The following is a 14,154-nucleotide window of genomic DNA, read 5'->3' on the forward strand; positions in this document are numbered from 1 at the left end:
GGGCATTGCTTATGGAGTTGATGTGGCTGTTCTCTCGCCGCGGCGATCGGTTATTTACTCGATCGTAGTACTTAGATACGGTACAGATATTATAGTTGGCAGCAGCAAGATTTGCAATTCGAAGCTGCGCAAAGTTGAATTGAATTGAAAAGAAAAGGGTAGGCAATAGGCACGGAGGCATGAGAGCAGGGAGACGATGAACGAGCATGAGTAGTGAGCTTCAATACAACAACGTCAAAGTAGCGATCAAAGTAACCAAAACCTTAAGCAGAGTAATGCGATTGCCAAAAACAAAGACGCTGAACTGAATCCTCAAGCCAAGAGCGGCATATGACCGAACACCTTGCGGGCGTCACAGCCCGGCGTGGCCGTCGCTAAGATCCTTGAGCCGCGCCGCCGCTTTCCCCGCGTCGATCGAGTACTGCAAGCGCAAGCCAGCCTTGCGTGCTTAGACGGTGGAGGTGGGCTTTTGAGATTTGAGAAGGGAGCAGCCATGGTAAGTACCTTGGAGAGGACCCATGTGGAGTGGGTGTATGCGCGGCGGAGGAGGGCGGCGAGGTCGTCGTCCGCGGAGAGGTCGCGGTAGTTGACGAAGTTCTCGCGGGCGTACTTGGCGTAGTAGGGCCGCGTCTCCGCCGGCAGCCGCCGCACCAGGCGCAGCACCTCACGATACGCGCGCAGCCCCGCGCTGGCCATCGTTTGCGGCAGTGCGTCTACCTACGTGGGCCGGAGGCGGAGGAGGCGGCGGCGCGAGCTGCTGATTGCTTGCTGCGGGTATGTACTCCACGCACAAGCCAAAAACCCAATGGAGCTGCTGAGAGATCCGTGTGTCGTTCTGCACGGTGCCAGCTCGCATCCGCCTGAAACCACTTACCCTTTGTCTAATTTCGTGGGGATCTTAAACCATTGTTTCACGAGTTTTGGCTTCAGAAATGCCATGGAAAAACACAAAGAACAATTCCAATGTGGATGCAGACTTCATTTGTTCATATGCAAAATGGCCGTGATAGCCCACTGATAACTGATTGGCCATTTGATGAGTAAAATTTGCATGCTCGAGACTTGATTGATTGGTTTGCTCTCTGACAAACTCAACCGGAGTCCGGAGAACGACTCAAATCATTCTGGCATTATTACAGATGAAGCAGGAGAAAATTTATCATGAATGGCAGGAAAGCAGATCATGTTTTGCTCTATATGGATTCCGATTCCCCTTCGATGATCCGAAGCATACATCCTACTTTATTCAAAGAAAATATTACCAAAGGCCACAACTAACAAGACATTGTATATGGGGAGAAAAAAGAAAAATTGTTTCGATCCCGAAGAAGCCCCGATCCTTGCGGCGATCTGACACCGTCCTCTCCTCTCTACTTCTCTAGGAGGAGGACTGCAGCTTGGAGCTGGTGCTAGGGCCGGCAGAGCAGGAGGAGCGGAAGGCGTCGATGTGCGCCTGGCACTTGACGCGGTCGCCCTTGTTCTCCTCAAGGCACCTCCGCAGCGCCTCCACGTCGCACGCCGCCGCCGCCGCCGCCGCCGGCCTAGGCTGCGTCTTCTCGTCCCTCCCTCTACCGCCGGCAACGGAAACAGATGGCGCCGCCGCCGCCGCCGCCGCCTCCATGCTGGGTCTCTTGCTCGGCGGCTGTAGCGTACGGCGTAGGGTAGATGTAGATCGAGAGTACAAGTCTGAACGCGATGGGAAAGGGAGGACCGGAGGAATTTTTTTTCCCCGCCCAGCGGAACGCGAACGCAGGCACGAAGATGGCGTAAAGCGTCAAAATACGCCTTTTACGCTTTTGGGACGGGATCGGCATGCCAAGACATATAGTGTTTCTATTTTAGATTAGCAAAACAAAACATTAGATTTAAGGCTAGTTTGGCAATTGGCATGACTTCTCGCGGTTTAGGCTACTCTTAATGCAAACAATGTAGCCTAAACTATAGTAAGAACTATTTCTGGCTCCTTCGTCCACGGTAGCATGAGCACTTCTAAGTATGACCTAGAGCATCTTCAACGGTTTACCATTCTAGTTTGGCATTTGTGTTTTTTAGCAAAAAGGTAAAAATCACTCATCCAACGGTTTTGCAAACGGGTTTGCCATTTTAGTAAACTTGGCATTTGAGAGGCTCTCCTTGGCATATTTGCGAGTTGGGTTTTGCCTTGGCAAACGCTTGCAACCGGTTTTCCTGCGTCAATCCCGCGCGCGACCAGGTCTCTTTGGCGCCGTTTCCTTCATCGCTGGGAGTTCTCGCGCCAAATAGAGTCTGCGCAACCATTGGGTTGCCGCGACTGAAAGACGTGGTACGTCCCTCCCTGAAGATCGCGACTGGACAGAAAGATGCGAGCACAAGGATTTGGCCGGGTCCACTAGGTAATTGCCAAGTCAAAAATGCCAAACCCTTAGGGATGGCCATATTTTTTCTTTGCATTTGCATTTGGGAGTTGGCAAACAACAACAAATGCCAAACTAAAATTGCCAAATCAAATTTGCCAAACCATTGGAGATGCTCTTATAAGTGTGGATCTATTTTGCTTGCGAAACCACTATAGCCTAAACTAGTAGGCTTCTTGGCATGACTTTGATTCATATCGTCCGGTCCGATGGTCCTGCTCCGGTACAGTAGATCTATCCTGCTTGACCTTTGAAAGGCTAAGTCATCACATTTATTTGTGTTCCGACGAGAGACGTTGGCCATCTTTGTTGATCCCTTTGCCAGCTCCATGTGCATTCGTCAAAGTAGAGGCACGCCCGCACAAGTGAAGGAAAAAGATATAGTAATTTCTCCTGTACCAAAACAAATGTGTTTTTAGGATTCTTAGATTAGAAGAGATCTATAGTACTCAGAAATTACATGTTTACACATATGACAACCTATTTTAGCATATAATGATTGTATTTTAAAATTAAAAAACTTGACTGGGGATGATGGCTCCACTCACAGTTGCTACCGGCTGTGGAACAACCCCTAAACCCTAACTTTGCTAGGGAGGAGATTTTTATTTACCCCTAGTCTAAAATTGACCTCACTAGGGCCTTGTTTACTTCTCAGAAAATTTTACAAAATTTTTCACATTCCCCATCACATCAAATCTTTAGACGCATGCATGGAGTATTAAATATAGACAAAAATAAAAACTAATTGCACAGTTTGGTCGAAATTGACGAGACGAATCTTTTGAGTCTAGTTAGTCCATGATTAGACAATATTTGTCAAATACAAACGAAAGTGCTACAGTGTCCATTTCCCAAAATTTTTCGGAACTAAACAAGGCCTAGGGATTTAAACTTAGGACCTGGGGATGCCGCTGGAAAGATGTAACCAAATGGAGGAAAAGAAGTCTAGTATAATTAATTAGTTTGGATCATGTCATCCCTAAATACATTTATTTTGAGATAAATTTCAAATGTTAGAAGTATATTTGTTTTAGGATGGAAGAAGTATAATGATAGGACATCAAGTGACATGTTTCGTATCATTGCATATGACATTATTATATATGTTCACTCTGGCCTTGTTTAGTTGCATTTTTTTTGCAAAACGAAAACGGTACCATTTTCATCTATATTTGACAAATATTGTCCAATCATGGATTAACTAGACTCAAAAGATTCGTTTTATAAATTACAAGTAAACTGTGCAATTAGTTATTTTTTATCTATATTTAATGTTTCATGTATGAGTCGCAAGATTCGATGTGACCGAAAATTTTTAAAAATTTTGGCCTTGTTTAGATGTGAATTTTTTTTAGATTTTGCTACTGTAGCACTTTCGTTTGTTTGTGGTAAATACTCTCCAATCATAAACTAACTAGGGTCAAACGATTCGTCTCGCGATTTGCAGTTAAACTGTGTGATTAGTTTTTGTTTTTATCTATATTTAATGCTTCATGCAATAATTGCAAGATTTGATGCAACAGGGAATCTTGAAAACTTTTTAGATTTCGGGGTGAACTAAACAAGGCCGTTGTAAAGTTTTTAGAAAGTAAACGATGCCTCTGTCAGCTTGATTGGGTTGGCCTTGTTTAGTTCCAAAAATTTTTAAAAAATCGACACTGTAGCATTTTTGTTTGTATTTGACAAATATTATCCAATTATGGACTAACTAGGTTTAAAAGATTCATCTCGTCAATTCCGACCAAATTGTGCAATTAGTTTTTCTTTTTGTCTATATTTAATACTTCATGCATGCGTCTAAAGATTCAATGTGATAAGAATTCTAAAAAAAATTTGTAAAATTTTTTGGAAACTAAACAAGGCCATTAGTTGGCCGCAAGCCACAGGAGGGTCGGTCTGACCAGGCAGAAGCGCCAGTCTGGCAATGGGTGGCAGGAAGACGACTGACCCGACCAACCATTAATCAAGCGGAGGACAAAGGAGGACCGCGAGTCGCAAAGGTATGGTCTGGATCATGGGTTCCAGTAGTCAAAGTCAGGGTAACAGATGCGTTATGTGTATGTGCAGTGTGTGACGACGAAAGGAACATCTAAAATGATACCCATGGAGTCATGGACCGACTGATCTCGGTCCAAGAAATAACAGAAATGATCAAACAAATGACGTGCGTAAAAGAAATCAATCGTCCCCCATTGGACGTTGGGTTGACCTGATCGACTCCTGCAGAGATACTCTACACTATATACATGCTAGTCCATATGGCATGCAATCACTAATTGTAACTGCAAGTTAGTTCCACTTATAAATAAATCATGGCCATGGCTATGCCGTCAGCGATGGTGACGTCGATAGCCTGAGATAGACACGTTCCGGGCGGCTGCATAAATTAATGACACGCACACACACGGTGCTTCGGTTAATTTCAACACACACTCATCAACGACACGCGTTATCATTCCGTGGAGACAAAAACAAAACGCGATGAAGAAGCAGGCGAGGTATGCATCGTCGTCGTCGTCGTGGAATATCCCATCCATTATTCGTCCATATACCTGCCTTCGATGGACAATATACATATGCAAGCATTATATGTATTGCATTGCTAGCTTGCTGTTCAAAATACATTGTATAAACAGCTGATAGTCAGTATTGTTTTTCTCTCATAACAAATCTGTGAATAATACTTTTAGATATAACTTTTCAGATCAGCGATATGCGTTGCCAATTGGAGAACAAACGTTTGCAGCTCCAAGTGTTGACCTTACCCTTACCAAGAAGCTAGCAAGCACCCATCCAAGTTAGTACAACAGGATGGGATCATCCTCGAAATACGTGCATCACTACCAAATTAAACCACCAACAACGCAAGCAAGCGGCCGAGGTCGAGAGCAGAATCAATGACTAGATGCAGGTATATTCTCCCAGGACAGGCCAGCAGCTTCGTTCCTGCGCAGCTAGGCACAAGAGAAAACCAACAACTTGTACTGTTGTTGACCGGCAAGAAAAGTACAAAGAGAGGAAACTTCCGCGAAATTTAGACGAAAATTATACTATTGGTGTCTTAAATTCAATTGCTCACGACCAATAACCATCTTCCTTTTTTCTTCCTTAATTTGCAAAATAACGTAGCATCGATCTTCGTTGGGTTTAAGTTAATTAATTCTCTCATGACAGAATCCTTTGTTTATCACTAGCTAGTACAATGACATATACCATGATGCCAGGAATTAATGATGTATGATGCACAGCCGAAGCGTCTTCGTGGCAGTACGATGAATCCAAACACCAGAGGCTGAGAGAAGCATGGCTCGCAGACGCACACATAGGACAGGAGTGGCCTTTTTGTTTGTTTCTTCATGGGCGTCTCTATCTGCTGCTTTAATTAATTCTTGCATGCCTTAAAATATTATGTTTTTTCTTGCCATGTCGTCATTTTTTTCCCTATGTGGCGTCTCATTTAATGAGCTAATTAAAACCCTCATTAAAAATGGTCTCATAAATATTTATAGAAACTTTGACTAAGTTTGTCTAAATCACTTCCTTAAATTTAAGTAGCCATATCTATTAAAAAAATATGTTACTTAAATAAAAATATAAATACATATATACCATAAAAGTAGTTTTCAATTTCATTTGACACAACTTTATTTCACCAGTGAAGTTATTTTTTCTTCAGCTCCATGAGCAGACTTACCACTGGAGCTTTTTCATTAACAATTTGGCAAAACAGCTCATACATAGAGCTCTTTTAAACATGCTCTTACAGAGTTACACACAGTGCTCACCATAGTGAGTTAGAGCTCGGTAAAACTACTACTTTCAGCTCCATCTCTCGTTATGTTTTTTTTTTGAAGAAGCTGGAGGGGTGCACACCCCTACAGAGATTTATTAAAAAAGGCCGAAGCCAAGGTAAAAGTTAGAAAGCGAAAGATACAAGTAAAAATCAGAAGAGAAAGAAAGAGTCTATTAGGTAAATATGTTTTAGTTTATTTCGTTTGGTATAAAACAACTTCAGCTTGTGAAGCCAATAGAGTACCTGTGTCAAACAATGCCATATATAATGAATTACGGAGTATAATCATTAAGCTTGTGTTGTCGATTTAACTAAATTTCTGATAAACAATTGATGTTAACAAGTATATATATACGCGTATAGCGCTTTCGCTTGCTTCTTCTCTAGTGCTAACTGGACAATCTGTAGAGTAATAACAGCAAGCACTTGCGGCACATGGCAGTGGTCAGCGCCCGCGGCTCTCCCAATTCCTTCCCCTCCCCACGGTTGCCACCGTCGCCTCAGCCTCGGCCGGACGCCGAGAGGATGTTCATGCGCGGAGGGAGCAGCCGCTCCACCGGCACTAGCGGTAGCCTCAGGAGCGCCAGCCTCAGAGACATTGACGAGGAGGCTGCCGTGGTGGTGGCCGACGACGATGGAGGCGGCGGGAAGCTCTATGTGGCCGTCGGAAAGGACCGAAAGGACGGCAAGTCCAACGTCAGCGCCGCTCAGAGCCTCGGCCTCGTCGGCGGCGATCTCAAGCTCGTCCTGCTCCATGTCCACCAACCTGCCGACAGGATCATGAACGGTAAACAACAAACCATCAACTTTATTTTATTTGTTTGTTTAATTCCTAGCCCTTGTCTCTTTTCCATAGCCTAGCCTAGCTATCTGAGCTAACAGAGTCGCCACGCCTGCAAAATAAGCAACAAAAATTGTGATCATAAATGGCTTAACACCGATCTATGTTTTCTACTATGTTGATTTCTGGGTGTGTAGGACTAGGTTGCAAGGTTCTTGCAAGCCAGCTAGAAGAAAAGGAACTCAAAGCATACAGGCAGATTGAACAAGAAGAGATGGACAGACTTCTCAACACCTACGTGAACCACTGCAGGTCGTATCTCAAGGTCAGTCAATTATTTAATTTCCTTGAGCCATCTGTAAAGTTCTACTTCGTACTTCTCAGCATCATAGTCACGTAAAACGGGTTCATCACCTTCGACCCTTGACCCGGGTTCCTCGACCCCAACCCAGGTCCAAGGATTCATTTTCGACCCGAAGTGTAAAGATCTCTTGCAAATAGCGTACCACGTACCGCGACCCCGTACCTCGACCCCATCGACCCAGAAACTTTGTGACTATGCTCAGCATTTCTTTATTTTATTGTGCTTATATGCGCTCTGGTCAACTTAATTACCATGCATCTATGTGTCATCAGGTCTAGTTGAACTTCGTGGGGGCAAAAAACAGAGTACATCATGAAAAAACCCTCAACTAGTAATGAGGAAATTGCTAAGGCAGGATTTCCAAAAAAAAAAAAAATGATTTATATGGCATTGCCATCCCACTAAAACTTTAACTTTTACAGGTCGAAGCTGAAACATTGATCATTGAGAAGAACAATGTCGCAAATGGCATTGTAGAGCTAATTAATCAGCATCGCATCACAAAGCTTGTCATGGGAATGTCTTCCTTCTCAACGTATGCAGACATACAATCATTCCAACGCTATGATAAGCTTTATGATAAATCATACACAAGTTTATCCTAAACTGCATAGATTGTTATCAGATATTAACACACCATCTTTTGTTTAGTGGAATATCGGAGCATCATCTGAGTTGTGAAAGTTTTCGTGCTTGAATATAGAGGCCGAATTATTTTCCTATATATAAAAATCTGAGTTCTGAAAGTATTATTTTCATTCATTTCCACATCTGTTGCTTTCCATGTTAATAAGTTGAAGAAAGGCAACAGGATTGATAGCCAACAGAAAAGATACTTCTTGCCAAAATAAAGTATCAGTAACAAAATCCAGTTTTTTTTCCGTGTATACTTGTTACATGGTACATGGCAATCACAAGGTGTGATTGAACTTCTTATAAGCAAAATATGATTTATTAGTTACCATCGTCACCCTGTCTAAATTAGAGGTCAGCTCCGTTCTTTATGTTGTTGACCATTGATTTCCATGAACAGGAAGAGGAAAGTACCCAAGTCAAAAGTTGCAGCCATTGTGCATCAACAGGCCAAACCGTATTGCCAGATCTTCTTCATTTGCAAAGGGTCTCTTGGTTGCACTAGGTATTTACCCTTTGACCTTCATGCATCCCTGCTGTTCAAAAGTTGTATATCAATCCTGACTTGTGCAATGACTCACCATCATGTTTTTTGGGCAACCTAGTAAAACCATGTTGTTGTTGATTCGTCATCATTTTCAGGGATGCCAATCTGGGCTGTACAAAAGCCGATTCACCTAGAAGCAGTTCTGCAAGCACTCTCTCAGATGAAACTGAGATACCTACAAGATCGGTGTCACTGCCACCAGGGCATCCTGGTTACAGGGGCTCCCCTGATGAATCATTCCTACCTCGACGGTCACACTCAGTTAGTTACCCCTCGTCAGGATTGATAACCAATGTGGAAAGGATGTCACCTATAGCACCGCAGTCGATACATGTGAAAACAACATATTGCTCTCCGAACTCCAGCCTGCCGAGCAATGAAGGGTCCTCCTCATCGAGTCTAAAGGATTCAGACAGTTTAGATGGGTCGCCAGTACCAGCCTCAATTATCAGCTATGAGGAGCAACAAATGTCTATGGTAAGTCTAGAACTGACTAGTGTTCTCTAATAACGAGCTTGCCAAAATAACTACTGGTATAGTGTTAACCTGAAACCATTTGCTATGCTTCAAAGCAAGGTCAACTGAAACCAATTGCTATGTGTTAAAAAAAATATCAGGTACCAGGTGCCCCTGTGCTCAAAAGGATCTCAAATACATAATTACTATGAGTTCTAAACTATACCTGATGACCAATTCATACACAAATAATTATTCTTGAATGTCCGAATCGCATGCAAAATTTCCTAGTAATCATTGAGCCATAGAGATTTTTATGACCAAATGCCATAAACAAGTTGTACTTTGAACTCTTTTTTCTCTCTCTCTACATTTCTAGGAACAAATTAAAACCTTTTGAAGTTTTGGGAATGCAAACTTAAAATGCTACTAATCATGTGGCATTGATGCCAATATGGTTGTAACTCAATGTAAATACGTGGGATGTTGATATTTTATTCCAAGATCTAAAGAAAATGTAAATATGCGGGATAGCTCCCTTGTTATGATTGATGGTGTTATCTGGTGTAAACAAAGGCTCACCATTTGTTGATAACTTAGAATATGTTGCTTTGCTCTATCATATATTTGCAAATTTGTAACAGTCATCGGACATTTGGCTGATATTCTTGATTTTGCACAAGATACAGTTGGATAATGCTCTGTTATTTGTTGAACTCAAAGCAGATCTTAACCTTTTGTAGGTGGAAAACGGCATGCATAATGAAGTGTTTGAGCGTCTACAGCAAGCCCGCACTGAGCTAGAACGATCAAGAAAGGAAGCATGTGAGGGCCGGCAAAAAGCAGAAAGGGACCTGTTTGAAGCTTCCATGAAGGTATGACTTCTGTGCTTTCGTAAACTACTTTCTTCTTGCTTAATCATAATGTTACAGGTTTACCCTTACCCTTATCCCTGAATAGAAGAAATCCTTTTTTTTTCTTTGAGAAAACAAAAGATCCAAATGCCAGCAAGGTAGTTTTTTTTTTCTCGAAAATGTGCGCTGCACGTACCTCATTAAGCGAAGGGGAATAGTTCATTACAAGCTTGCTCGTTAGCCATGGCGCTAGAGCAAGGCACACTACACAAGTCGCCGGTTCTACGGTGCCGCTGTTTGGTGTACTTAAAAAAATAACAATTGGGCAATAAGGGGCTTAATCGAGCAAGAAAAAGAACAGTATTTGAGGCTCTTACTGAGGGGAGGTGGGTTGCAGACATAAGGGGATCTGCACTTACAGTAACTGTTTTAATTGAATATCTTGATCTGTGGGAGTTGTTGATAGAGGTGGAGCTGCAGCCTGAGGCAGAGGATTCCCACACCTGGCTATTTTCTTCTAACGGGAAATATACGGCTAAGTCAGCTTACGAAGCAATGTTCACTGGGGCCATTCAGTTTCGGTCGTGGGAGAGAATATGGAAGAGCTGGGCGCCGAATAAATGTCGTTTTTTCATGTGGCTGGTCGCGCATAACAAATGTTGGACAGCGGATAGACTTGCAAAGAAGGGACTCCCACACCCTGAACATTGTCCCTTATGCAGCCAGGAGGAGGAGACAATTGACCATCTGCTTGTCTCTTGTGTCTTCTCACGTCAAGCTTGGTTCTTTGTACTGCAACGCTTTGGTCTTCAACATTTGGCTCCGCAACCTGATGAGCAGTCCTTTGAAGATTGGTGGGAGGTGGCCTCCACTAGGGCGGCTGACTATATGAATCAAGGCCTGAACTCTCTTGTCATCTTAGTGGCTTGGGCGATCTAGAATCACAAGAATCGCTGTGTGTTTGAAGGAAGGCAACCAGATTTGATTGGGCTTATCGCCTCCATTAGAGAAGATCTAAACTCTTGGGGCTATGCTGGGGATCGAGGGATTTCACATCTCCTCGCCTTGCAACCGAGTTGATGGCTTTGTGTAGTTCGGGTCTAGGCGTGTGTTTATTTTTTCAGTAGGTATTTTAGTGGGTTTTGTTGGTTTTGTGGGTTCGAGCCCCCTGCCCAACCCCCAAAAAACTGATTTTGTATTTGGATGATCCACCCTTTTTTCTCCTTCTTAATATATTGATACGCAGCTCTCCTGCGTGTTCGAGAAAAAAAAAGGGGGGCTGGAGGCTTCGGGCTGAGCGATCAGCTGGATGAGCGGCCCCAGGGCGCGGAAGCCAGCGCTGAATTCACCGCAAATAATTTTTTTTTCTTAAAAGGTCAACAAGGAAGCCAGCAAGGTAGTTTTTTTCTTAAATGGTCAACTAATCTTTCGTGCATTCAAATAAATTTCTTGCAGTCCAAAGCACGGGAGAATTCACTCCACAAAGAAAAAAAGGAGGTTGAGGAAAAACTGACCAAAGAAAAGTCTATTCTTGAAAAGGAGAAGTTGCAGATATACAATGAGCTACAGAAGGCAAATGAGCAAAGGGCACAACTGGAGAATAAGCTTCTCCAGACCAACTCTCTTTTGGAAGAGCTCCAGCAGCTGCAAGGAGAGCTGCAGCGTGAGAAAGAAGATGCTCTACGAGAAGTTGAAGAGATGTGCAAACTATATTGCAACAGAAATTTTGCCTCTGCTGGTGAAGTTTCCTTGACAGAGTTTAGCTACAGTGAGATTGAAGAAGCAACCAACAATTTTGATGGCTCTAGGGAGATTGGACAAGGTGGATGTGCAAGCGTCTACAGGGGTTTTCTCCGTCATACCACTGTGGCCATAAAGAAATTCAACCGAGAAGGCGCAGTAGGAGAGAAAGAGTTCAATGATGAGGTAATTTAATTTTCAGCCACTTCAAATTTAGGCTTCTTTCAGTACAGGCTTCTTTCAGTAGAAACATGAACCTAAATCTGTGACTTTTGCAAATATTACTTACAGGTGGAGATTCTATGTAGGATGAGACATCCGAACCTTGCCACTCTCATTGGATTGTGCAGAGATCCCAAGGTGCTGGTTTATGAATTCATGCCAAATGGAAGCCTAGAGGACCGCCTCCAGTGCAAGCTACACACTGAGCCACTCCCATGGAGAATGCGCGTCAGAATTGCTGCCGACATCTGCACAGCGCTCATCTTCCTTCACTCCAACAAACCAAAAAGCATCGCCCATGGTGATCTGAAGCCTGACAACGTCCTCCTTGATGCTAACTTTGTAGGCAAGCTGGGTGACTTTGGAATTTCTCGCTCCCTAGACCTGACAAACACCACTGTCACCCCTTACCACAGAACGGACCACATAAAAGGCACATTGGGGTACATGGATCCAGGGTACATTGCTTCGGGGGAGCTTACAGCGCAGTACGATGTCTACTCCTTTGGAGTTGTGCTGCTGCGTTTGCTAACAGGCAAGAGCCCACTAGGACTTCAGAGTGAAGTGGAGGCATCCATGAGCAGCGGTGTCTTGCATGAGATACTTGATGCCTCTGCAGGGGAATGGCCTCTTGAGCACGCCGAGGAGTTGGCAAGACTAGCTCTGAAATGTTGTCGATTAAACAGAAAGGACCGCCCTGATCTTGCAAAAGAGGCATGGGGTATCCTGCAAGCTATGATGAATGAGCCGCCACCTTCTTCAGCGCATCCTCCGAAGGCAGAGGCACCATCATATTTCATCTGCCCAATGACACAGGTCAGTTGCAATTGTTGAAGCTGACTCTATATAATGCTAATACTCAGCAGGACTGCAGGAGTAGCTAGCGTAGATGAAAAATAAATCTTCACCCAGTATCACAGTCACATCACCTATATATATATATAGCCTATAATCTCCTACCTATAAGCCTGACAGTAAATTTACCACACAGTAATTACATACAACTCTTAACAGTCAGCCACCAGAGTAAAGTTTTAATTCCTTTCAACTAATATAATGTTGCATATGCATTATTGCAATGTTTCAGGAGATTATGCGAGATCCACATATTGCCGCTGATGGATTCACATATGAAGGTGATGCCATTAAAGATTGGATCCAAAGGGGGCATACAATGTCTCCCATGACCTACCTTAATTTGTCACACCATGAGTTAATTCCCAACAATGCCCTTCGCTTCGCTATACAAGAATGGCAAATGGGACAGCAGCAATAATTTTGAGTTTCTGATTGACCACACATTTGGTTTGCGCTGTGTCGTGTTTCTGAAGTGAGTAAAGTGATGCCAACTTCGAAGGTGTACATACACATTCTAGGCAGCCTTTTTTTCTCTTATATCAAAAATTTTATCAAACTTTAGAGCTCGGAAATAAAGTTTGATGTGCGTGCCACTCTGACAGCTCACGTATTTGGGATAAAGTGATATGTAATGCTCTTTCCATTCCAAATTATAAGATGTTTTAGGTTTTCTAGATGTGTAGCTTTTGCTATGCACTTAGAGCATGTTTGGGAGCATGGCCTAGGAGCCCGGCTGCGCTCCTAGGCTGCAACTCCCGTGGCTTGGCCCGCTCTGCAGCTCGGGCAGCGGGAGCCAAAAATCCCCAAGCGCCTAGCCCCGAGGAAACAAAATTAGGGTTCATTTTTCCTAGGCACGGCTCTGTGCGGCGCGAGGACGGGGAATTTGGGGGCGATTTTGGCGGCGGTGGGTGGCTCGCGTGGGAAGAGGGAAAACTCCACGCATGCTCTCCCTACCAGCGAAATCCTCTGCCTTTATAAGCGACGCTTGGTGCTGCTTCTCCTTCCTTCCTCTCTGAGCTCTTCGCCTTCCTCTAGCCACGTGAGAGATTGGCAGCGGTGGTGAGCTGGTGTGCATCATGGAGGCATCTCCCCCAGCGGCCTTGGTCTCCGTTCTTCCGCCTTCGATCTGCTACGACGTGTCGCCGCTCCGTCGACCGTAGGGACTCCGTGTAGGTGGCCGTCTTCTTCCCTTTTCTTCCTTGGTTGCGGTGGTTGCTTCCTCGCCGGCCTGATCTGCTTCCTCTGTCTCGCCTGGCTTCTTCCTTCCATTGCACTGCTCCTTTGCACCTACGCCAACACCGAGGTGAAATCAACCCCCAAACTTCTCTCCTTCACAGTGATGATGTTAGTGTCGACAAAATATGGTTGACGGTCTACCTAGGGGTATGCCCGAGGTATTAGATTGTCGGCAGACACATGCGCAATCTACGAACTAGACGGTGATGCAAGACAAAGACAAGGATTTATCCAGGTTCGGCCGTCGTGAGGACCTATGTCCTGCGTCTGATTG

General features: G+C 44.0%; 3 protein-coding genes across 3 annotated transcripts; 1 reads left to right on the plus strand and 2 right to left on the minus strand.

Annotated features, from left to right (window-relative positions):
* LOC8062557 (LYR motif-containing protein At3g19508) lies at positions 183-882 on the minus strand. Its single transcript, XM_002461957.2, has 2 exons — positions 505-882; positions 183-421 (listed from the first exon to the last, which is right to left on the minus strand). Exons 1-2 carry the CDS (start codon positions 694-696, stop codon positions 353-355), a joined length of 261 nt encoding a protein of 86 aa, XP_002462002.1. The 5' UTR covers positions 697-882; the 3' UTR covers positions 183-352.
* Positions 1,156-1,779, minus strand: LOC8061708. The gene has a single exon (XM_002461958.2). It carries the CDS (start codon positions 1,619-1,621, stop codon positions 1,379-1,381), a length of 243 nt encoding a protein of 80 aa, XP_002462003.1. The 5' UTR covers positions 1,622-1,779; the 3' UTR covers positions 1,156-1,378.
* LOC8061709 (U-box domain-containing protein 33) lies at positions 6,563-13,318 on the plus strand. Its single transcript, XM_002459807.2, has 9 exons — positions 6,563-6,976; positions 7,168-7,295; positions 7,757-7,869; positions 8,368-8,472; positions 8,610-8,991; positions 9,714-9,845; positions 11,280-11,750; positions 11,856-12,602; positions 12,874-13,318. Exons 1-9 carry the CDS (start codon positions 6,625-6,627, stop codon positions 13,060-13,062), a joined length of 2,619 nt encoding a protein of 872 aa, XP_002459852.1. The 5' UTR covers positions 6,563-6,624; the 3' UTR covers positions 13,063-13,318.

This window comes from Sorghum bicolor, chromosome 2, assembly GCF_000003195.3.
Source record: "Sorghum bicolor cultivar BTx623 chromosome 2, Sorghum_bicolor_NCBIv3, whole genome shotgun sequence".
NCBI classification, from domain to species: Eukaryota; Viridiplantae; Streptophyta; class Magnoliopsida; order Poales; family Poaceae; genus Sorghum; species Sorghum bicolor.

Bases quoted from the DNA above. Each gene is read 5' to 3' on its own strand.
- LOC8062557 (XM_002461957.2), bottom strand. From the start codon at position 696: ATGGCCAGCGCGGGGCTGCGCGCGTATCGTGAGGTGCTGCGCCTGGTG. The intron at 422-504 runs GTACTTACCATG...TTGCGCTTGCAG, and splicing joins CCACATGGGTCCTCTCCAAG to TACTCGATCGACGCGGGGAA.
- LOC8061708 (XM_002461958.2), bottom strand. From the start codon at position 1,621: ATGGAGGCGGCGGCGGCGGCGGCGGCGCCATCTGTTTCCGTTGCCGGC.
- LOC8061709 (XM_002459807.2), top strand. From the start codon at position 6,625: ATGGCAGTGGTCAGCGCCCGCGGCTCTCCCAATTCCTTCCCCTCCCCA. The intron at 8,473-8,609 runs GTATTTACCCTT...CATCATTTTCAG, and splicing joins GGGTCTCTTGGTTGCACTAG to GGATGCCAATCTGGGCTGTA. The intron at 9,846-11,279 runs GTATGACTTCTG...AATTTCTTGCAG, and splicing joins TGTTTGAAGCTTCCATGAAG to TCCAAAGCACGGGAGAATTC.